Source organism: Culicoides brevitarsis, chromosome 3 (assembly GCF_036172545.1).
Source record: "Culicoides brevitarsis isolate CSIRO-B50_1 chromosome 3, AGI_CSIRO_Cbre_v1, whole genome shotgun sequence".
Lineage (NCBI taxonomy): Eukaryota > Metazoa > Arthropoda > Insecta > Diptera > Ceratopogonidae > Culicoides > Culicoides brevitarsis.
This window is the reverse complement of record NC_087087.1, coordinates 1,263,207-1,287,845: the sequence shown is the minus strand read 5'-3', so window position 1 is coordinate 1,287,845 and position 24,639 is coordinate 1,263,207. Positions and strand designations below refer to the sequence as shown.

At 28.2% G+C, this 24,639-nt stretch overlaps 5 protein-coding genes across 5 annotated transcripts; 2 read left to right on the top strand and 3 right to left on the bottom strand.

Annotated features, from left to right (window-relative positions):
• Positions 1 to 237: 237 nt before the first annotated feature.
• On the bottom strand, positions 238 to 12,263 carry LOC134833278 (protein kibra). The gene is made up of 10 exons (XM_063847545.1): positions 12,014 to 12,263; positions 11,110 to 11,619; positions 5,435 to 5,736; positions 5,213 to 5,372; positions 3,478 to 4,779; positions 2,919 to 3,102; positions 1,922 to 2,391; positions 1,561 to 1,860; positions 1,163 to 1,372; positions 238 to 1,099 (listed from the first exon to the last, which is right to left on the bottom strand). The coding sequence occupies exons 2-10, from the start codon at positions 11,265 to 11,267 to the stop codon at positions 859 to 861; spliced, it is 3,327 nt and encodes a 1,108-aa protein (XP_063703615.1). The 5' UTR covers positions 11,268 to 11,619; positions 12,014 to 12,263; the 3' UTR covers positions 238 to 858.
• A 1,230-nt stretch (positions 12,264 to 13,493) lies between these two features.
• Positions 13,494 to 15,587, top strand: LOC134833516 (ribitol 5-phosphate transferase FKRP). The gene is made up of 2 exons (XM_063847849.1): positions 13,494 to 15,080; positions 15,337 to 15,587. The coding sequence occupies exons 1-2, from the start codon at positions 13,604 to 13,606 to the stop codon at positions 15,585 to 15,587; spliced, it is 1,728 nt and encodes a 575-aa protein (XP_063703919.1). The 5' UTR covers positions 13,494 to 13,603.
• A 207-nt stretch (positions 15,588 to 15,794) lies between these two features.
• LOC134835959 (leucine-rich melanocyte differentiation-associated protein) lies at positions 15,795 to 18,177 on the top strand. The gene is made up of 3 exons (XM_063851014.1): positions 15,795 to 16,208; positions 17,326 to 17,556; positions 17,655 to 18,177. Exons 1-3 carry the CDS (start codon positions 16,152 to 16,154, stop codon positions 18,150 to 18,152), a joined length of 786 nt encoding a protein of 261 aa, XP_063707084.1. The 5' UTR covers positions 15,795 to 16,151; the 3' UTR covers positions 18,153 to 18,177.
• Positions 18,178 to 18,198: 21 nt separating this feature from the next.
• LOC134835958 (LIM domain-containing protein jub) lies at positions 18,199 to 21,810 on the bottom strand. The gene is made up of 6 exons (XM_063851013.1): positions 20,442 to 21,810; positions 19,758 to 20,068; positions 19,637 to 19,699; positions 19,416 to 19,581; positions 18,814 to 19,145; positions 18,199 to 18,238 (listed from the first exon to the last, which is right to left on the bottom strand). Exons 1-5 carry the CDS (start codon positions 21,520 to 21,522, stop codon positions 18,907 to 18,909), a joined length of 1,860 nt encoding a protein of 619 aa, XP_063707083.1. The 5' UTR covers positions 21,523 to 21,810; the 3' UTR covers positions 18,199 to 18,238; positions 18,814 to 18,906.
• A 1,305-nt stretch (positions 21,811 to 23,115) lies between these two features.
• Positions 23,116 to 24,578, bottom strand: LOC134835960 (serine/threonine-protein phosphatase PP1-beta catalytic subunit). Its single transcript, XM_063851016.1, has one exon. The coding sequence runs from the start codon at positions 24,573 to 24,575 to the stop codon at positions 23,589 to 23,591; it is 987 nt and encodes a 328-aa protein (XP_063707086.1). The 5' UTR covers positions 24,576 to 24,578; the 3' UTR covers positions 23,116 to 23,588.
• Positions 24,579 to 24,639: the final 61 nt, after the last annotated feature.

Here is a 24,639-nt window from a genome sequence, read left to right as displayed (position 1 = left end):
TTAATTTTTTTATTTCACTATTTATATTAATATTTACAAAATTGTTTATTTGCCTATTTTTATTCATTTTTTTTATTAGTCTCTATATATTATTGTTTCAATTTACTATTTAAAAATTTTCCTTCCATTTTTTTATTATTTTATATATATTTTTTTTAAATTATTAAAATTTCAATTTACAATTACATTTAAAATAAAATAATAATTTAGAAGAAAAAAGAGAAAGAAAATATGACACAATTTTTTTTATATTTTTCTCCGGAAACCTAATTGATCACATAAATTAAATATTTATTAAAATTAATATTTATTTTTTTTTTCTTTTAAATAAAAGCAGGGGAAGAAAATTAATTTCTTTAAATTTTTTGTTTAAAACTTATTTGAGCGTTAATTTAAAAAAAACTCTTATTCATTACTTTTTAGGGCATCTCGTTTTTTTTTAGGCACGAACTTTTTTTTTATTTGTAAATTCTGAAGTTTTTCTTATCGGTGGTTGGTTCACATTTATTTAAAATTTTGATTTTTGTAAGTATTTTATTTATTCGCGAATTACATTCCAAGGCAGTGCGGCGTAGAATTTTTGGATCGTTAATTGTTTTTTTTTTTGTTTGTTTTGACTGTTTAACATTAAAATTTTTTATTCCTTATTTTTTATATTTACAAGTTAAAAAAACCATAAATTATTTAATTACAATTCAACATGTGAAAAAATCTATCGTATTGCACTTTTAACGAGTGACTTACAAAGAAGAAAAACCTTTTGGGTTCTTCCCGAATTTAGTCGGTACTCAATTGTAAAGAGGCTGAGTCGACCTCAATTGCTTCTTTTATCTTCCATGAGCGATTTTTCAATTTTTTTTACACTTCAACGCCACGCGAATCTTCCAAACCGTTGTCACTGTTTCCGCTGCATGCTGAATTCTTAAGCGAAAGAGGAATATGATGAGTATTGTATTTGATGATGGTATTATTGCTAATATTTTCAGCTAAAAAGTCTGTTGGCGCAGGCAAATTCATTGCGAGCTCCTCTGTCGACATACTGTCGATTGGTATTTCAGGTACGGATAAACCTTGGCGTGTAAAGAATGCCATTTTTTCTCTAAAATATGAAAAAAATTTCATTAAAAATTTCGATTTGTTAAAAAAAATTGTCAAAACTTACTTGAACGAAGTAATATCGGGTTGTCCCTTGCATGCTTTCGTTTTTCTCAATTTGTAAATTTCTTTGGATGTTTTGTGTAGCAACTTTTGCATGTGTTTCGTTTCGGGATTCGTTTGATTTTGCACGGCATCCACAATTTTCTGCAATTGTTCATTTTCTAAAGCCCATGTTGCGATTTTCGTATCATTATTGTCACGAGCTTGCTCTAACCTATAAAAAAAATTTGTCAAAAAATTTAATTTTTGTGAAAATTAAAAAATAAATATTTAAAAAAAAAAAATTTTTATATTTTTTAAAATTTTTTTTTAAATATTTTTTTTTTTTTTTTTAAATATTTTTTTTTAATTTTTTTTTTATTTTTTTTTAATTATTTTTTTTATATTTTTTTTTAAACTTACCTATTTTTTAATTCTCGCAGTCTAACAATTTCTTCAGTTAAATTTTCTAGTTTAGTTTGTTGCGCTTTTAAGTCTAATTCTAAATCTAAGCTTGTTCTCGGTATGGCAGGATAACTTTTTACAGACGTACTCGTTGATGGAGCGCCCACAACTCCCGGCATACGATTGTGATAACGCAGGGAACGTCGCTCAATGGCTCCCCGTCTAAAGGAATGTGGCGTGATATGATTGAAGTGCATTGCCGAGTCACTGTCGCTGCGATTTAAACGACACACGTAACGAGTTTTTGGGACAACAGCACTAAAAAAGTCAAAAAAATCAATATTTTCTCAAATTTTTCAAAAAATTTAAATTTTCATACCTTGGCGAAAAAGTTTGTGATCTCTTGACGATCCGCTCTTCCGTTTCTTTGATGACATTTTTCGACGGGAAATCTCTTTCGCGTCTCTTTTCAGGGAAAAACGCACATTCTGTGTTGGTTTCTTTGTCAACAACTTGAGCATTTTCCTTCTCGTGAACGTCATCGTACACATTGAAGAGCATCTTGTCAGCCAAATCTCCGAAAGTCACACGATCCGAATCTTCTTCTTCCTCGTCGTCGTCACTGTTGATATTTAACTGATCTTGCATGTTCAATGCCAATTGGAGTTCGACGTGATTTTGATCGCGTGTTAAAGTTGAAGTTTGGCTCGAAATTATCGTTGATTCGTCACTCGATTCTTCCTTGAAGGCGGCACTAAATGACTCCGGGTTGACCATACTGATGATATTGTACCATTTGCTGTTGCTGTCATCGTTATTGAATTCAGCCAAACTGATTTGTGCATTTCCCTGAAGACGAAAAAAAAATTGATTTTGTGAACAAAAAAAAAAAATAAAAAAATTTGAGGAATTAAGGCAGCTCGAAATGAAAATCAAAAATAAAGTAAATTTTTGAAAATAAAATAAAAAAAAAATTTCAAATACTTTTTTTCATACAAAATGTCTAAATTTTACCAAAAAAATTTTTGACAATTTTTAAATTAATTAAAAAATTAATTTATTTTTTTTTAAATTCCGATTTTAAAATAAATCTCATATTTATTAAAATTAAAAGAAAAAAATTTCATAAAAAATATTTAAAAAAAAAAAACTTTCGTAAAATTTTTAAAAATAAATTCAGTAATTTTATGAAAAATATTTTATAGAAGAAAATTTATGTTAAAAATATGATTTTCAAAACAAAAATTGAAAATTAAAAAAATTTTTTTTAATGAAATTTTTAACTTTTTTTTTATTTAGCCTCCTATTTTATTCTTTAAATTTTTGACTTTATTTTTGATTTTCATTTGTAGCGGCTTAACATGAAAAATACTTACAACCCATTCTTCTGAACTGTTTGTGATACTCATAACTTTCACTTGTAACGATTTTGAAAAGATATGTTGCAAAGGCACGATAACTGTGAAGCTGTTGTTGAAAGAAGGCTTGATGAAATCCGTAAAGGCACTCGTTCGGATTGTTTGTTGTGCATTTCCAGGCACTAAAGCTGCTCGAATGTATCTAAAAAAGACAAAAAATTATTATTTTTTGTTTAAAAAAAAATTAAATTTAATTTTAACAGAATAAAGAAATTTAAATTTTTTTTAATTTTTTTTTTTTAAATTAAAAATTGATTTTGACAAAATAAAAAAAATTAAAAATTTTTGTTAAAAAAATTAAAAAAAATTTTGTTAAAAAAAAATTTTAATTTCAATTTTTTTTTTGTTAAAAATTTTCATTTTTTTTTTTGTTGAAAAAAATTTAAAATTTCAAAAAAATAATTAAATTAATTAAAAATTTTTCATTTTTCTGTTAAAGACAAAATGTTTTTTATTAAAAAAATTTAAAAATTTTTTTTTGTTATAAAAAATATTAAAAATTTTGTTAAAAACTTACAATTGACATCCGCTGGGCAGCGAGAGAGCATTCAAATTTCTGGCACGTTCAATGGTTACCGTCAAACAGCATTCTGTCTTTGAGTATTTTAATCCTATTTGTACTTGAGCCGTATCCTTATTCTGTAACAATGCACGCGAAGCCTCAAAAACGCCCGAATCTCCCGCCACAGATTCGTCACTAACTGCTGCCGATACGGATCTCGTGTTTGATGCACTTGATGATCGCGATAAAACAGCTTGAGGAATATCGAGCGTCGAGGGTTTCTCGTAAATTGGCGATAATGGAGGTCCCAATGCCATATGTTTGATATGAAGCTCCCTCAAGTCGTCTTGCGTCAAAAGCTCCAAATTTTGGGTGTTTTCGTACATGGGTTCGTTCAAGACGTCACTCTTCATGGGAGATGCGGGCGGAGTTTCGCCCGATAAACTGCTTCGAGGCGACAACGAAACTTCTGATGTTGGATGGAAGAACGATTGCACGCGACGATTGATGTCAACCATGTCGATGTGCGGTTCTGTCGATAACGGATCGCCGTAAATGTCGGTAAAACTTAATCCGCTTAAGGATCCTTTGCTGCTTGCGGTCGATAGAGAGCCCAAACTGCTTCCGCTGCTAATTGAAAGAGTGCTGTGTGACATTGTGCTGCGTAATTGTTTCTCCAAATACGCGATTTCTTTGAAGCCATCCAACAATTGTTGCAAAAGCATTTGCTTGTCTTCGTGGATTTTTAGACGAGTTGCGATACATTGATTACTTTCCTCGTACGCGTTGTTCAAATCGTTCTCCAACTTTTTGCATAATTGTTGAATTTTTTGCATTTCTTCTTGTGTGCGACATTTCGGAGACAAACTTCGATATTCCAACAAAAGTTGTTTCTTTTCTTGGAAAAGCAAAAGTCGATCTTGATCGCTTTCTACTTCGCCCGGTTGAATTCTGTCTTCGAGCGAGGCGAGACGCGCTTGAATATCTTTCACGGATTTTCGACGTTCGTCGTATTTAGTACGAAGGATGGCTAATTCACGAGCACCGATCGGGAAGTTTTCCGAACAAAGATCCGTTTGCGAATAGGCGCTTTGGCGATCTTGCACTAAACTCATCGTTGATGCTTCAGGGCTTTCTTGTCGCAATTGCAAACGTGTCAAATCATCCTTGACTTGCGCTAAACTTTTCATGAGTTCTTTCTTTTCACGTTCGCCCGAAATCAAAGATTTTTGGATTTTACGCACTTCTTGCATGATTGCTTGTGCTTCACTGATGTTATAACAGCCATTTTGTTGCGAATTTAGTTTTTGCTCAACACTAAAAAGAAAAAAAAAATAATTTTTTAATTAAAAAATTGAATTAAAAAAATATTGAAAGAAATTTTAATTAACAAAATTAAATTTAAATTTTTTTTTTAATTTAAGAAAAAATTAATAAAAAAATAATTTTAAAAAAATTGGGTACCTAATATTAAAAATTGAATTAAAAAATTTTTTTATAAAAAAAAATTAATTCAAAAAAAATTAATAAAAATTAAATTAAAAAAAAAAAAAAAAAATTTTGATAAAAATTAATTTTTAAAAAAAAATTTTATTTAAAAATTGAAATTAATAAAAATTATATTAAAAAAAAAATTAATTTTTTAAAAAATCGTAAAAAATTGAATTTATTTTTATTTAATTTAAAAATTGAACTAAAGAAAAATTTAATAAAAAAATTTAATTTTATAATTTTTTTGAAAAAAACTCACTTGAATAACGTGTCAACGCCTCGTTTCGTGTAAGTCATTTCAGTTTGTATCCGTTGAAGCTCATTTTTCAACCTAAATACTCTTTCTTTAGCCAACGATAAATCAGCTCTCAGTAATTCTGGGTCAAATTTCGTACTGCTTGTGCTTGATGTTGAACACACTAAAAAAGGAAAAAAAAATTTAAGAATTTTTTTTTAATTTTTAGGAAAATTTTCAACTTACAACTCGTTCTACTTGCTGCCAGCGCGTTCAAATGATTGTATTCCTCCTGTGCGAGCACAAGTCGTTGTTGCTTCACATCGTAGATTTCCTTCTTCGCTTCGAGCGTTTCTTGCGCCGAGCTCATGTACTCGCGCAACATTTCCTCTTGCCGACTCTTCCATTCTAACCGCGGATCCTCGAGCTGCGTCGTTTGAGTATTATGATTGATGTAATAATGGCCTATTTGTCTATCGTAAACTTCCTCCCATCCCAATGGCAGTTCGTTCCCGATGCAGTCCGCAAAGTTTTCGGGCTTCGTGAATCTGAAACGGAAAAAAATTCCATTAATTTTTATTTTACGAAACACGAACAAAAAAAATCTTGCATGATAAAGATTAGATAAAGGTAGAAAAATTCAAAGTATCTAACTTTTTACTGCATTATTGTAACAGATGTTTTTCGTTCACCGTAAACTGACATTCCAATCTCTTACATACAAACCACGTTTGTTTGTGTGACACAACATTCCATTCTTTTTATTTTATTTTTTTTCTGTTTCTACGTTCGTTCGTTTCTGTACAAATAAATAGTCGTCTTCGTCGTCACATAAAGATTTTTTTTCATTTATAAATAAAAATGTACTACCGCGAGCGAGAACAGGTCAGGTTTTAATTATTATAAAGTTGAAATATGTACCGAGAAGCGACTTGTCAATGACAATTACTGTGAAATTCTGACAAAATGAACAAATTCACGCAAAAAAATTCAATTTTTTATAGAATTTCTGCCAAAAAATTTACTATGAGAGATGAACTCTTTGCATTTTTTGACGATTGAAAATTTTTAATTAATTTTTTAATTTAATTTTTTTTTAATTTTAATGAATTTTCCATGATTCAAATTTTAACTAATTTTTCACTTTAATTTTAATTTTTTAATTAATTTTTTAAAATCAAAATTTTTAAGAATTTTTCAAAATTAAATTTTAAATTATTTTTTTCGTATTAAAATTTAAATTAATTTTTTAAAATTATATTTTTTTAAAATTAAAATTTTTAATTAATTTTTTAAAATTAAAATTTTTTAAATTTATTTTTTTAATTTTTTAATAATTTTTTTAAAATAATTTTTTTTAAATTAATTTTTTAAAATTAAAAATTTTTAAAATAAAAATTCAAGTAGTACGCGAAAGCCTTCAAAACACGTAAAACAATTGAAGCGAAGACAATAAACACTCAAGAATTCGAAATATTTTTGACGTCAACATGATAATTTATTTATGTCATTCACAAAAAACGTCTCACATAACTCGAAATAATTCATCAAAAAATATTCAAAGAATTTCCCGCGACTGACAACAAACCCAAAAAAATACAAATTCGCTTGTCTTGTCGTGTGTGTATTAATATCAAATTAATCATTGACAAAAATTTAATTTTTTTTTATCATTCACCTTCCCGTATTTATTCAACGATCGTAAAAAATTTATATAAATAACAATTTTCTGATTGATAAGCCTCAATCAAACACGACGCTCGAACGAAAAAAAAAAGTTTATCATATCACTTGACGACATTCCATTGTACTGACACACACAGCTTTTTAACTCATCAACGAGGCAACGGAGCGATGAGACTCTAAACAAATATTTGTGCAAATATGTGAAAATAACGAATGTGCTAGAATGCGAGTTAAAGTGTTGTTGGCAAAGTGTTTAAAGTGAAAATCTAACGAAAAATTTATTTTTTTTCGTGTGCATGACTTTTAGAACACGGAATTTTCAGTCAGGAAGTCTGTACTCGCCTTTGTTATTACTAATGACAACACAAATACTTTTCTTATCATTTATTATCTTTAAGAGTAAATATTTTATTAGCGATGAAATATTTGTTATATTTGAAGATAAATCGATCGTTTCATGTTTTTTCTTCTTTTTTTTTAATTTCCAAGTATTGTTGATGATAAATAAACATAATTTTTATAATGAAACGAATTATGATGAAGAATCAGGCTGATGCAATGATAAAAAATCATTTCTTATTTAATAAAAAAAATTAAAATATTTCATAAAATTTCACAAAAATGCATTTTATTTAAAATTCTTAAAATTTTATTTTTATAATAAAAATATATTTTTTTTTCTTAAAAAATTTTAAATTTTGTTTAATTAAATTTTAAATTTTTAAAGAAAAACAATATATATTTTTACTATAAAATTAAAATTTAAATATTTTTTTTTATATTATAATTAAATTTAATTAAAATGATTGTTTTAATCAAAAATATTTGTTAATTTAAAAAAAAAATAATTAAAATTTATCAATTTTTGAATATTGTTAAATTTTTTCCAATGAATTTAAATAAAAAGGTAAATATTTTTTACAAACTATTATTATTATTTTTTTTAATATTTAAATATTTTTTTTGTAAAATATTTGAAATTTAATTAAATAATTTTTTAAAACTTTAAATATTATTTTATTAAAATTTGATTAAATAAAAAATATAATTAAAATAAATTTATTTAACAATAATTTTTAAAAAATAAATTTTATACAATTTTTTTTCATTTAAATTAGCGAAAAAAATGTTTAAATTTTTTTTAAAAATTAAATTACATTTAAATTTAATAAAATTAATTTTTTTTAAATTTATTTAATAAAATTAAATTTATTTTTTTTTTAAATTAATTTTAACTAAAAAAAACTAAAATTATTCAATAAAAAAAAAATTATTATAAATTTTTAAAATTTATAAATATTTATAATAATTATTTAAAAAAATTTTAAAGAAGAACTTAATAAAAATAAAATACGAAACATTTTTCCTCATTGCTTTAACCTCAAAAAAAAAAATAAATAAATAAAAAGGCAATTTTTCCAATTCCAAGCATTTCTTGTTATTATTTTTATTATTATTACAAAATCTCAAAACACACATTCGCTACTGTAACATTCGTAGAAACGTAGATAGACCTATAAAATATTCAATAACTGAGCAGATATTTAAACGATGAAAAATTCCACAGAACAACAACAACAACAACACGACGACGACGGACGACGGTATGAATGACGCGAACACGTTTAATAAATATTTGAATTTTTATACTACTTGTACATGAGTTGAGTGCTTTGCAAGGCATGCCAGTACGTGAATGAATCAAACTAAGTCAAGCAAAATTATTGTATATTCAAGTTATTTTTTTTTCTTTGCTGTATTTAGCTCTAAATGTGTAGTAATTACACATTCCGATGCAGTTTTGATTCGAATTGGAATAAAATGTTTTACGATGGAGTCATGTCAGTTTTGAATTCCGCCCGAAACTTCAATTTTTGTCGAGTTTGCTGCGAAAATCTAACTTTTTTTCCCTCGCTTATCATCAATAAATAATATTATAATGCATACACAGTTAAAAAAAATTCCATAGTACAGGTCAATGTCTCTTAGCTGCGTCTTCTCATGCTCTGTGTGTGTTTACAACACCTATTTAATTCTTCAAACCTTCGAACGAGCGAGCGAGCAATGTAATGCAACACGGGCATCACGGGCAACAAACAACTTTTATGTATAATCATGTGCCGTGTATTCCTCCGTGTATATAATGAAGAGATAAAACACATGCAGTTTTTCATATCTTAGATCACACGATAATATCAAGTTTTTTTTTGTCTTGCTTTCATTATTATTACCTACAAGCAAGTTGTAGATTGGTTCAATGGAAAAAAATGAGGAGGAAATGCTTTTAAATTCATCATTTTCATGAAAAAATGGTTTGGAATCAAGTTTACTTCCAGATTTTATTGAAATTTTCGATGAAATTTAAATAAATTTATTTATTTAATGGAAAAATTTCGAAAAATTCAACGAAAATTTTCATTTAATTTCAGTTTTATTGAAGTTTCAATGAATTATTTACCCAAATTCAATCAAAAGTTACTTATTTGAGGTTAATATTTTATTACATTTCAAACTTTAGTCGTTCTCATAGACTCAAACTTCAACAAAATTTTAACGCAAATCGAATGAAAATTAACTTTTAGTATGAATTACACAAATATTTGTTTTAAAAATTAAATAAAAAGTACTTTTTGATAGATTTTGGAGAGGATCAATAGTCAAATATTTATTTAGATAAGCGAAAATTGTTCAAGTTCTTCATAAAAATTGATCATAAAAGGAATTAAGATATATTTTGTTTATTCTAACAAGTTAAAATTAATAAAATTTATACAACAAAAATTTTTTGTCTAATATTTGTAATTATTTTAGTATTAAAATGTTTAAAAAAAAATAAAAAATTTAAAATAATAATTTTATTATTAAAAAAATAAATTAAAATTAAATATTTATTTTATTAATTTAAAATTAAAAAAAATTAAAATTAGAAAATTTTATTATAAAAATTTGTACAAAAATTAAAATTTTATTAAAATTAAGAAAAACAAAATTTAGTTAATTTTGTACAATTTTTTTTACTTTAATTTTAATTTATTTTTGTTTAATAAAAAAAATAAATTGTAAAACAAAAATAGATAAAATTGAAGAATTTCATTTAAAATTTGTACAAAAATAATAATTTTATTAAAATTTAAAAAAAAATAAATTTTGTACATTTATTTTGTATAAAAATTCTTCAATTATAATTTATTTTTGTTTAATAAAAAACATATATTTTAAAATAAAAATAAATAAAAATTGACCAAGTTTTTACAAAAAAATTGTACAAAATTTAAAATATTATGAAAATTAAAAATAAAATAAACTAAAATAATTTTGTACAATTTCTTTTGTATAAAATTCTTCAGTTTTAATAAATTTAAAAAAATAATTAAAAAATATTTTTATAATTTTTTAATATATTTAAATACTAAATTAATTAATTTATTTTATTCTTTTTAAATAAATTTTTAAACAAAATTCTTCACAATTTTTAATTTAAATTTAAGAAAAAAATATTTAAATATCTTTCAAACACAGCTCGTTGAACTGATTAAAAATTAAAATTTTACTACTTCATACATTTTTCAACATTGTTGTTTTTTTTTAACATTACTCGCCTTTATCAATAAAGTTGAATGAAAGATATGTTATGTACTCTCGAGTATTTATGTGTGTACTCTTTTTTATTTTTTGCTTTTCAAGTCCAAGAGACGTGTAGAAATATGTGAGAATTTTCAGAGTGAGTGAAAAAATAAGCAATGTGAATGTTTTTTTTTGCTTTCAAACAATTACACGTCATTAAAATGCTTCTTTTCTTATAATTTCTTACTTTTATTTCTATTTCGCAAACACAAAAAATGTTCACGGAAAATATTTATCAACTCTTCAAGGATCCCCGTAATAATAAATTTATGGTTTGAATATTTTTTTCAAAAGTTTCTTCGAGTACATTTAACAACAATTTAAACGTGTAGCGTGTACAGAGCGCCATTCATGCTATCTTCTGGCAAATATTCCAACTAATGTTATTTTTTTCTCTGACCTTTTAAAAATAAGCAAAATATTTTAATATGTTGTGTATATAATATCGCAAGTAAATGAGCTGAAAAGTAAACGATAAACGTGCGTTTGCTTGCAAAATATATATTTTGACTAAATTGTTTTATCATTGCGTTATTTATACACATTTGATTTTTTTTGCTGCTTTGTAGAAACGCGCGCTGCGAGAGAGAGCATGTAATTTTTCCACGTACCTGTCTCTTGGGTCAATCCATGTTGTAGTCCTGTTATTGTGGTCGATGTAGTATACTTTTCCATCGAAATCCGTACTCACTTCCCATCCATCGGGCAAATTATTTTTCCTAAGCATTGCATTTGTTTCACTAACATGTTTCAGACAATTTTTTGGCATATTTATTTGTGCATATATTTTGTTGAAATAACTTTTATAAGATGTACAAAAATTATTTTCTTTTCTTTTTTTGTATGCACGTCGCTACTTTTCTCACTTTTTATATATATCTCTATACTATATGTATATTTTTATAACATTCACACTATTTTTATATATAAACCTCTTTTTTTAATACAAAATTTTGTGTTACTTGTTGCTCAATTTTCGGATTTTTCTTGTATTTTGCGTGTAAAATTCACATATTTGCTGATTTTCGCTCCATTATTCCGCTTATTCCAGATGAAAACTGATCAAAAGTAATTATTCTACGCTTTTACACAATATCTCGCTCGTCGCTGCTTGCGCTCTCCTACAATATATGTACACAAACAACCAGAAATATTAAAACTTAAGCTCAAATATTTAATAAAGTAGTGCGAGGAGGTAACACAGCACACATCGGAATGTAAAATGGCTGCGATTAAAAAAATACATATACACACGACACTGTTTTGAACACAAATATCGGGATTCCTCTTCGCGCTTCTCGATTTTTACAATTTTTCAATAATTTTTTTAATTAATTATTTTTTTCAATCGTAATTTTTTCCTTTCTTTTCTAAATTTCATGAATTTCTGACAAATTATTTGCTTAAATCGTATTTTGCAACGATATTTTTGAACGGAGAAGCCATTTTACATTCCAATGTGTTGCCTCTTTCATTGAATTTAAGCTTGTATGTATAAATAAGTCCATTGTATACCATTTAAAATATGTGGAATTTGTTGTTGTAATGGCAACACACACATGTATAAATATTTTTATTGTTGGTACTTGTTGTATTTATTTCTCTTTTCTCGTCGATTTATGAAGATTATCCTTTTTTCATATTCCGAGGATGCGGAGACACTCGCGATTTTTCCTTAATTATTTTTTTTTTGTAATTTTTTTTCTTCCGTGGATTTTAAATTCGAAAATATTTCAATCCGAAAATGTGTGTTATGTCTGTTATTCTTGACTTTCAATGCACAACTGAGTAATATGTTCTCTCGTATACAAGCATGTTACTGCGGTCTGTTGAAACGTCAACGCATGTCTTATGAATGGGGGAACACAGTTTCATTCAAGTTTCTCATACAAGTTTTGAATGAAACTCGAATGTTTTTGCTTAAGTTAAGACTTAAGGATAAGTAGGTGACTTAATTTGACTTAAGTTGATAACTCATATGGATGAAGGAAAAATCTAAAAAATAAATTGAAATAAATGTTATAAAATAATAAAAATAATTTTAAAAATTAAAAAATATTTTTTTTTAATTTTTTAAAAATTATTCATGAACCTGATAAAAAATTTGAAAAAAAAAAAATAAAAAAAATTAAAAATAACTTTTTTTTTTTTTAAAGTTATTTATGACTTACCTGATAAATCATATAGGAGCAAAAAAAAAATTAAAAATAATAAAAAATTATTTTTTTTAAATTTTTTAAAAGATCTGAAATGAAAAATAATAAAAAAAAATAAAAAAAAATATTTTTTTTTTTTTAAAAATTTTTTAAAAATTATTCATGACCTACCTGATAATAAAATCTGAAATAAAAAAATAATTAAAAATTAAAATTAAATTAAAAATTATTTTTTTTTAATTTTTTAAAAATTATTTATGACTTACCTGATAAAAAAATCTGAAATAAAAAATAATAATAAAAAAATTATTATTTTTTTTAAATTTTTATAAAAATTATTTATGACTTACCTGATAAAAAAAATTGAAATAAAAAAATTATAGAAAAATTAAAAAAAATAAAAAATTATTTTTAAAACATTTTTTAAAAATAATTTATGACTTACCTGATAAAAAATTACAATTTAACGTTAATTCCATTAAATTTTCATTCACTTTTTCATATGCTCTTCATTCATTGATAACGATGGAATTTCCATTCTCTCATTTTTCCTGTAGTATTTCGTAATTTTTCACACGAACAACACGTACTTTGACTGATGGGAAATTGTGAAAATCATTTTCTACAAGAAGCAGTTCAAATTTCGGTCAAAAAGTTCTTTCATCACATTCCTTCCGTATTTGCCATTGGAATTGACACAAAAATATTCGGAAATTCGCATCTCATCACGGAAAAAAGTTAAAAATTCAAAGCTGTAAAAATGCAAGTGAAAATTATTGTCATTGAGAGAGCAAGAATGAAAAATGAGTAAATGAAGCGCATCCTCTGTAGGAGAGAATCAGGAGACGAAAACCCATATCAAAACAAAAACGTGCGATGAGGATGATATAAAGCAACCGGTGTTTTTGCATACCTTCCCACAGAAAAGACATATAGGAAAAATCGAAGCATGCGCATCAAGTACACGCGACTTTTTATCTTTTCCTTTGTTTTTCTCAATATGTTTGTCTTTTACTACACCTGGAAGTACTTGCTGACGACAAAAATTGTGAATTCATTGACAGCAGCTTCATATAGTCAACCATCGATCTTCAACTTAACCTCACATAACCTCAATAGTAATAGTAAACAACAATTGGCGCCAAAACCGAACGATAAGCAAGTAGCGAGTAAACACATCAAAAGTACAATTACAGTTGTTTTTCGGGGATTCTTCCATTTTGACAATGATTTGGCAGCAAGTATCCAAAGCATTTTGAACGTGATCCCGAGTATGAAGGTTTTTCTCATTTACGATGAGATCCCGTATCCGCCATTAGATGTCTTTAACAGCACATCTCTCAAAGACAAAGTTCGTCTTTTTACGCTGGATCAACGTTTGGATAAGAATTCCGTCGAAATGAGTCCTTTGGATTACATCAAAACTCCATATACGCTCCTCATGCCCGATAGTGTGAGGTTAAATGCACGTTCAACCCTGCAAAAGATTTTGCGGGAAATTAATTTGATCGAAACAAAAACTCCAAATAACAAAAAACGAATATTTGTCGTACCTTTTGCTTCGAATAACAAACATGAGTCACTCTGTTCCGCCATTGCGATGGATTTGCCAAATTGGACTCTTGAATTCTCCGGCATTAATGTCAATAAGAAGGATAATAATAATAATCAACAACACTGTGATATGTTTATACAAAAACATGCTTTGATACTTGAAACGTCTTCATTGAAGGCAATTCCGAATGCCATGACATCGCCATTTCCTGAACTTTTCTATATTCGCGCCAAAAGTGAGAATTTCACGTTGCACGTGTTAAACACAACCCTGGCTGAAGGCAAATCACTCTTTACTGCTTATCACACGAAGCAGGAGAAGAAAGATGTCAAGAAACGTCAATTCAAAGAGATGTACAAGACGTTACAGATCAAGAAGGTTGTCGAACGAACCTTTCAAACGAATGCTGCTGCGTTAAAAAGTCTCAAACGTAAACAGCAACAACAACAACAGCAAAAAGGCAAGAAGAAATCTGATGAGCCTGAGATTCAGTTCAACTTGACAAGTACTCTTTTGACAACTATCACGTATTTCGGATGCGAAAAGAATACCAAAAGCTGTGTTGGGCAAGTTTTCAATAGAAGACCCTTTTATACGTTCATTAATAAACATACGCCGCCATGTTGCATTGAAAAACTCAAAACTGTATTCCATCATGTGATTGAAGAGATCGAAAATGTCGGAATTCGATATTGGTTGGATAATGAAGCTTTGAGAGATGCAATCGATTCGAATCATTTGTCAGCGAACGCTTATGAGATCGATATCAGTTTCAACTTTTACGATTTGCAACGTTCACAGATGTTGAAAAAGGCGCAAGTCAAACCGTATCTCGATGATAAAGGATTCTATTGGATCAAAGCAACTGATGGTAAGAAGATCTTATTAAAAATTTTTAACATAACCTCAATTTTTTGACATAACCTAAATTTTTTGACATAAGAAGATCTTTTATGAAGATTTATGAAAAATTTTTAACATAACCTCAAATTTTTGACATAACCTCAATTTGACATAAGAAGATCTTCTGTGAAGATTTTTGAAAATTTTTTAACATAACCTCAATTTTTTGACATAACCTCAATTTTTTGACATAACCTCAATTTTTAACATAACCTCAATTTCAGGAAATTACTTCAAAGTTCAGTATTCAAAGATGAACCAAATCGGAGTCAATTTACTTCCTTACAATATCGACAGCAGCGATGCGAAGAACAACATGGCAACAGCAAACGGCTTTTTCGGATGGAAATCTCATGGATTCGATTTGGATTTTTTGCATCCAATGTCAACTGTTCTCTTCCTCGGGCGAAGTGTTGCGTCGCCCAATAACGTTGTCGAATACTTGGCAGCGAAAGAAATTAAAAAGGAGCCTTAAGAATGCACCACCAACTAATTGTAACAATTAAATAAAAAAATTAAAAAAAAAATTTTTTTGAATTTTTCATCAAAAAGTGCCTTTAACCCGATTCTACATGCGTTGTTTACCGCCAATTCACTACAAAGAAAATTTTATAATGTTTACACACGACGACACACTCTCTCTTGTTTCTGTAAGTAAACAATGTGAGCTTAACTATCATATCAGCGACGAGACAACTCTCAGTATTTGTTCGAATGAGAAGCAGACAAGATCAAAAGTTCAGTCGCTCGTGTAAAGGGAAGCCTTATAACTCTTAATTTGATATAAAAATAAAAAAAATCGTGCATGGAAAAATTTTTTGTCCTAAAAGTCACAAAAAATAAATTAACACGAAAAAATTATAAAAAAAAATATTAAAATTTTAATGTTTGTTCGAAGATTATGATGAAAAAAAGAGATCATATTAAAACAATGTAGACGAGTGATAATGATACAAAAACAAAAATAATACAGCGAAAAGTATAAATATTCGTGATATTAGATTCCAAAGACTGAATAGAAGTAATAGAAGAAAAGACGATGGCTAACAGAGCAATAAACTGGGGAAAAGTGATCTACAATGAGGATGAAAAGAAGGTAAAATGTAATCAGAGATCATTCAAGTAAATTGCAATAAAAAGCTATTTATAGATGGATCGGATTGAAAACTAATCTGTCGTTATGTAAACTTAAATGAATAATATGACAAACGACACACTGAACATATTTTTTAGTTTTTGATCTTGAAAATTCGCCATTTTGAAAAAAAACTAACCTCAAATTTTATTTAAACAATATTTTAATTTTTTTTGAACCAAAGTAAAAAAAAATATATGATGGAAAATAAAGCAAAATTTATTAATTTTTTACCAAACTAACCTCAAATTTGAATTTGAAAAAAAAATACGAAATTGAAATCTGTTTTCAAAAATTTGTTTTAATATTAAATTCAAAATTATGCTTTTCAAATTTTATTTTCGAAAAATGATCGAAATACGCCATTTGAAAAAATAACCTCAAATTTTATTTGAAAAATTTATAATTGAGAAAAAAATATTTTTTTTTAAAAAACGATTTTAAATTTTAAATTAATAGGTATCGATTTATGAGTTTTTGCCCTCTATTTTATTTAAAAATTGTTTTTCAAGAATTTGATCGAAATCGGCGCCATTTTGTATTTAAACTAACCTCAAATTTTAATTTGAATCAAAAAATAGTAAAATTTCATGTTTGGGAGTTTATATTTCAGAAAATAATGAAATTTATTGTATTTTACCTTTTTGAGTGTCAAAAATTTGAGAAAATTATCAAAATGGGCGCCATTTTGAATTCAATCTAACCTCAAAATTTTTGTGAAATAAAGATTTAAATGAAAATCTAAGAAAAATTTCAATTAAAAAGATCTAAAAAGAATTTCTCGATTAATTTTTGTCAAAATTTTATTCAAAGTACCTCATTTTCAACATTTCCTTCAACAAAAAAATAATTTAAAATGAAATAAAACTTCAATTAATCAAGTGATCTGTCAAAGTTGACGAGCAATTCCGGCGTGTATCTATAAATAGTTTGTTCCTATCTTGCAAAATAAAATAATTATGTTCCTTTAATTGGATTACAATCCGACATACTTACTGAACTCTGCTTGTAACTTGGCGCGAAACTGTTTGTAGCTTCGTTATGACACCGTTAAATAAGCCGCCTTCTCGAATTTCAGCTAATATTTTTCGACCAGAAAATTGTCCGAATACCTGAGGCGATTTACAACTTATTTCACGGTCGTGTGAAAATCCTCGATTTGAGTTGCAACAAAATCTCGTCGCTCGATGCCCTGCAATACTTTGACGACATGGAAGAATTGATTTTGGACAATAACTTGATCGCAGATGACGTCGTGTTTCCCCCGAATTCGCCGAACTTGCGATTACTTTCATTGAATAACAATCGGGTATGTATTATCTGTCGCTGCAAGCTTGACCTTTTTCTTGCATGAAGTCGTTCGATGATAAGAATTTTTTTTCTCTCTCTCATTTTTTTTCGTTTCAGATCAAAGATTTGAATAAATTACTCAAAAAAATTCGCAGATCTTTCCCGCATTTGGAGTATCTCAGTCTTCTGGGCAACACAGCATGTCCTTATTTCTTCCTCAATATCGACTTTGACAATTATTACGACTACAGGATACACGTGATATCGCAATTGAAGCACTTGAGGTTCCTCGATACGAAGAAAGTTTCGTTGGCGGAACGAAAATTAGCAAGAGGAAAAGCATCAATGGCAGCGGAAACAACTTCTTCAACTGCTCCAGCGAGTCTCGATTATAACGATTGCAATGGAAATGCAGCAGCTTTGATGAAACCAACAAATTTATCTGGATTATCTCGATTTTTTGCGTTAAGTTGGCTGAAAAAGGAACCAAAAATTTACAATCCATTACCCGAAAGTCGCGAAAGAACGCCTCGCGCTGCTTACGGGAAATTAAATTACAAATATATCGGAAACGAGTCGGAAGGAAATCGATTTATCAGGAATAAGGATCTGTAGGAATAAAATTTTCCTTTTGTATTTATTGCATTTTTTTATTATTTTACGTTTAGGAATGTCATACAAATACTTTTAAATTTACTTGGCTGTGTATGGAATAAGTAGATTAAGTAATTTTGATATTTTTTATATGGAATAGAGGTAGATTCCGTGAAAATGTTGAAATTTATCGCAATTCACGGATCAGAATATCGAAAACGTACATCAAAGCACATTTCGCAATGCATAAAAAAAAATTTTAAAATATCATTCGAGTTTCTTAAAAATTTCAAATTCGAAGGTTTAAAAAAGGGAAAAAATATTAACATAAAAATTCATAAAAATAATTTTTATGAAGAAAAATTGATAATTTTAATTAAAAATTTAACTTTTAAAAAATTTTTTTTTAAATTTTTTATATCAAAAATTTAATTTAAATTTTGAAAATTTTTAAAAAATTAAATTTTCAAAAAAAAATAAATTTTTTTTTAAATTAAATTTAATTTAATTTTTTTTTTTGATTTTAAAAATTAAATTTAATTTTTAAAATTTTTTAAAAATTTAAATTTTCAATTTAATTTAATTTAATTAAATTTTAATTTAATTTTTTTTCAAAAATCTGAAAATTATCAATTTTTAACATTTAAAATAATTTTATGAAATTTTTTTCTTATAAAATAACCTAATAAGCCGATCGATTATCTAAATATTAATAGTCAACACTATGCGCTTATAAAATATTGAATCAACTGGTGCAAAAAAAAAAACCGAACAATTAATTATAAAACGTAGCAGCTACTGGTTCAACCAGCTGTCTTTGTTGTTTCAACGTCGCAAGTTTCTCAATGTGACACGAACGACACAATAAACTATCCTCGTAAGGATAACAACGTTTGTCTTGCTCGTCAGTCAATTGCATGCCGCAACTTTCACAAATGTAACAATCAATATGGAAGTCTTTGTCCATGCTAACAACACGAACTGTCTCTTCAGTGCCTTCAACGGGAGTAATTCCTAAAAAAAAAATTTTTTTTTGATGAATTTGTTTTTTTTTTTGGAAAATTTTTAAAAATTTTTTGAGTTCAAGAAAACTTTTTTCAGAAGAAAAAAATTTTTTTTAAATAATAAATTTGGTTTGATTTTTTTTGAGAATTCTTTTAAAATTATCGAGTTTAAGAAAAATTTTTTAGAAGAAAAAAATTTTTTTTAATGAATTTGATTTTTTTGAGAAATTTTCAAAAAATTTCAAGTTCAAAAAAAATTTTTTAAAGAAAATTTTCATACCTTTGCCACATCCTGCACATTTAGGAGCATAAATTTGATGATAATCGTTGACACAATAGATTTTATTGTCGACATCTACTGTGAATGGAACGCCATCGAGACATTCATTACAAACGCAACATCTAAAGCATCCCGGATGATATGATTTGCCCATTGCTTGTAAAATCTACAACAAAAATTCATGAAAATTTATTTTTTGACGAAAAAATTTAAATTTTTACCATTTCCATAATCAAATGCCCACAAATGGCACATTTTTCAGCAGTTTGTTGGAAGCCAGAATACTAAAAAAAATTAAAAAGTTAAAATTTCGATCAAAATTTCTTAAAAAAAAATTCTTACCAAATAATCTTCTTCGCAATAAACGCGTCCCAAGACGTTGTAAAAAGCTTTTCCGCGTAATGCACGCCCGCATGAGCAACAAATAAAACAATTTGTGTGATACAAGTTATTCATTGCTTGACAAGCTTGTCCCGCGCCCGTCACTTTTTCCTTGCACGTGTAACAAATTCCGAAATATTCGCCTTCTTCCTCTTTTCTCTCCATTTCTTCCTCCAATTGACGTGTAAGTTCTTCGATTTTTCGTTCAGCTTCTGTCGGGCCTTGACTACGAGGAGGCGTTACGCTGTACGGTAAGAGGCTTTTTCCCATACCTTTGAAAAAAAAAAAAAATTTTGAAATTTCATTCGATTTTAAAGTAAAAAATTCAATGGAGCAAAATAAAAAAAAATTTTTGAATTTCATCAAAAATGAATTTTTTTTTGTATTTTCATACTTTTTCAAAAAATTTTCGAAAATAAAAAAAAAATATTAAATTAAAATAAAAATAAATAAAAAAAAAAATTAATTTAAAAAAATTATTTATTTAATTTTAATTAAATGTTTAAAAATGTTTAAAAATTAAAAAAAAAATTAAAAAAAAAAAATTCTAAAAGTAAAAAATTAATTTAAAAGTAAAAAATAATAAAAAATTTTTTTTTTAAATTTTAAAAAAAAATTTGAAGCAATGATTTTTTCAAAACTTACGTTTTCCTGATCCTCCGCTTAATACAGAAGGCGTCGGAGATGCTCTATTTCCAACAGTTCCGGGACGAGGCGAAACTCGAAGAGCAGTTGGAATAAGAGCATCTGCGCCCGGAAGTTGAACAGGAGCTTTCGCCGGAGGTTTTCCTTCAGCAAAATTGGGTTTTTGTTGAGCAACTTTACTTTTCAGCAACATAGAGTTGTCAATCGAGACTGAACTTGCGTTTTTCTGCCCTCCTGACATGACAACGTAATCCGATCCATTGACGCTTTCCGTTGTCGGCTTCACTTTTGGAGGCAATTGACGCGAAGTCGAGATGCTGCTGTTACTTTTCATGTGTTGTGATGTCGAATTTGTCGATTTCGGAGCTAAAGGAGGTTGTTTCGCCATCTGAGGTTGCGGCATGGGCGGCGCAGGACTCACATTACAACTCACATAATCCGGCGATAAGGGTTTTCCGACGCTATACGAGTGTTTGGGGCTTTCGATGTTGATGTAACTTTGCTTTGCCAACGGATTGATCACAGAAGTTGCGTCATGCATCATCGTTTGTTTCGCATTCGCAACAATTTGGGGACTTTGTGATCCGCTGCGATTCGAATAATAAATCGAACTTGTCGCGGGAGATGCTTGCGGTTGTGCCATTTGTCCCGAAACCGAATGTAAATTCTCGTAAATCGGGTTTGCGGGTTCCATTTCGTGCGGTTGAGGCGTATGAGCGTATCGCTGAGCATTTGCTGTCACATATCCCGTTTGCGTGTTCGGGACTTGAGGTTGCGCTTTTGCACTGCGAACTGTTCCGTAATCCGTTTCTTTGTAATATTCGACATTTTCGTAAACGCCATACGCCGGAGGAGGAGCGGGATAGCTGCCGTATTGATTGTTGCCTTGTTGATAAGCGAAACGCGTCGCGGGAGCAACACTCACATATTGAACGTTACTTTGACGCGGCGCATTAATGAACGATTCGCCCGATTGCTGATGATGCGATTGTTGTTGCTGATGATGAATCGACATCTTGGGTGATTCATCGGAGATGCGCATTTGTTGTAAGCGATACAGGTAAGCTGGATCATTTTCCATTTTACTGCCAAAAGCCTCGAAAGACAACTAAACTACAAATTTCCTTCGAAAGATCCTTTAAATTTAAATTCTCGCAGGATTGACACTTGCTTTCCGGCCCAAAACAAAGAATTCCAAACACTCGAGATTTTTATTTTGATTTTTATGACTTACATTCACGCACGAAGAACATTTCTCGCGTTTATTGTCGATTCGGAGGTATTGCGGAAGAGTTTTGAGGTATTTTTAGGTCCGAAAATGCGGGAATTACAGGATTAATTCAATTTTTTTCTCAGAAACTTATCACACCTTCGAATAGTAAATAGTTACGATGGATTTCTTTAAGGATATGAAACATCCAAGTCACGAAAAAATTCAAATTAAAATTTTTAAAAATTCGTTAGAAATGAAAATTTTCGTATTTTTTAAGATTTTGTCAATTCTACAAGATTTTTAATAAAAATTGAATAAATAATTATTATTTTTCTGAAAACAAAAAAAAAAATAAAATAAAATAAAAAAAAATATTTTTTTCAAAAATAGAAAATTTCATAATTATTATGTTAAAAAACTGAAAGATTTCAAAATTTCATTGAAAAAAATTTAATTTCGTCAAAAAATGATAAAATCTAAAATTTTCTTCATAAATATGAAAATATGAAATGAAAATAAAAATTACGTAAAAATACGTAAAAAAAATACGTAAAAAATACGTAAAAAAATACTGAATTTTTATCTTATATTCAAACGTCGAAAAAGTAAAAAAAAAATTTTTTTTCATTAAAAAAATTAAAAATTTATTTTTTTTTTAAATGATTAAATTAAAATTTGTTATTTATCAAGGAAGTAAAAAAAAATTATGTGTTAAAGTCAAAAGATTAAAATTTTTTATAAAAAGTGAAACCTTTAAAACTAAAGTTGAAAATTTAAAAGTCTCGTTCAATAATATAAAAAATTTTAATTAAATTTCCTTTAAAATATATGCTTTAACTTTACAAAAATACAAAAAAATGTTTTAAAAAATTTATAAAAAAATTTTGAAAATTTTTTTTTCTTATGTTTAAAAGTTGATAAAATGTAAAAAAAAATTTTTTTTTTCATTCAAAAAATTAATATTTTAATTTTCTCTTAAATTTAAAATTATGTTCAAAAATTGTAAAATGAATTTTTTGAAAAATAATAAAATTAAATTTTTTTTCAAAAAAGTGATTAAATCAAAAATATTTAAAAAAAAAAACAAATTTATGTGTGAAAGTCAAAAAATCAAATTTTTATATAAAAAGTGAAATTTTTCAAAAATTTTGAGCAAATGTAAAAAATTTCAGAATTTTGTTGAAAATTAAAATTTTTAAATACTCAACTTTACAAAAATACCTTTCAAACAAAGAAAATTTCGAAACACAAAAAAAGTTGTCCTACATAAAATTTTCATAAAAAACAATTTTTTTTGTCCATTCATTAAAACGTATCCTTATCGCCTTTTGAATACCTTCAGTCAAGCATGAAGAAGAAAGAAAAAAAAGTGAAAAGTTGGGGGAACGACATAAAGATAAGAACTCTTGATAAGGACTTTGGTATCGTGAAAGGTGCCCAAAATAACAAAGAAACTTTTTATTTTTCCTTTATGAGTATGTAGTAAGTATAAGTAGCAATTTTGTATTTTTTTATTTCATTTCATCATCATTTTAGCGTATTTTTTTTTATAAAATAATGAAAAAGTAGAAGAGAGGAATTAACGGGTCTGTCTGAATTTGATTATTAGTTGCTTTGGAGAAATGTACGTTTTTATTTAGAGTTTTTTTTTGTTCATGCCTTCGTTCTTACATTTCACATTAAATTATATACTTATTAACTGGTAGAGTCATTACTTTAAGGATTATATTGCTATATGTATAATATACGTTTGTTTATGTACTTCTTATGACAATTATATTAATTTTACGATTTAGTTATGTGTCGTAGGTTAAATGTATGTGTGTCAGGAGGAGAAGGAGTCGAATTGAATGGGTGAATGCGGGAAATCTACTGATAATCGTAATACAATAATAATAATAGTAATCAATTAACATCTAACAGAAACAAAAATATTACTTTTTCTTATTGGATATCGCTGCCTGATTCGCTTGCGGAGTGTGAGGTCGACTTGCGTTAAGCCCGCTGTACTGATATTTCGCCTTCTTCTCCGACGGCTTCAAGATTTGGAAGGAGCACATGAGCGATTCGTCGACAGACATCATGCCGCCCGCATTGTCAAACTCGCCGCAGTAGTTGGGCGCCGAAAAGAGTGTCACGAGTTTCCGTTTCGCAAAGAATTCGTAACCATCTTCGACGACTTGATGCGCACGACAAATCAAATCCATCTCGTATCTGTTGAGGAATTTGTTGACAACGTCGGCGCCAAAGGTAAAACTCACGCCGCGATCGTTCTCGTCCCATCCGGAAACATCTTTGTCGGGATCGCTCCATAGCAAGTCGCACAATAGGCCGGTATCGGGCACATCTGTTGGTCGCATGATGCGTCGAATTTGTTCCATGCCCTGCAAATCGGGCGACAAGCCGCCGTGACAACAAAAAATCTTCTCGTCAATGATCGCGGCAATGGGAAGGCAATTGAAGCAGTCCGTAAACGTTTTCCACAATTTGATGTTGTAACGACGCTTGCACTCGTCGTAGAAGCCGTAAATGCGATTAATGCTCGCGCATTCGTGATTCCCCCGCAGCAGGAAAAAATTTTCCGGATACTTGATTTTGTACGCCAACAAGAGGCAAATTGTTTCGAGCGATTGTTTGCCCCGGTCAACGTAATCCCCGAGAAAGAGATAATTAGCTTCCGGCGGAAAGCCTCCGTACTCGAATAAACGCAACAAATCCGTGAATTGCCCATGAATGTCGCCGCAAATCTTCAATGGCGCCTCAAGTTCGAGCAAAATTGGCTGCTGCAGGAAGATTTCGCGCGATTTTAGACACAAACCACGCACTTCGTCTTCCGTCATATTTACTTGTTTGCCCGGACGACATCCTCTCGCCTCCAAAAGCCTACATATCAGATTATCTAGGTCAAAATCGTCGCCCATTCTGTTGCTCTTAACTACTTATCTCGATAATTTTTGAATACTGCTTTTTAGTTGCCCGAAATTT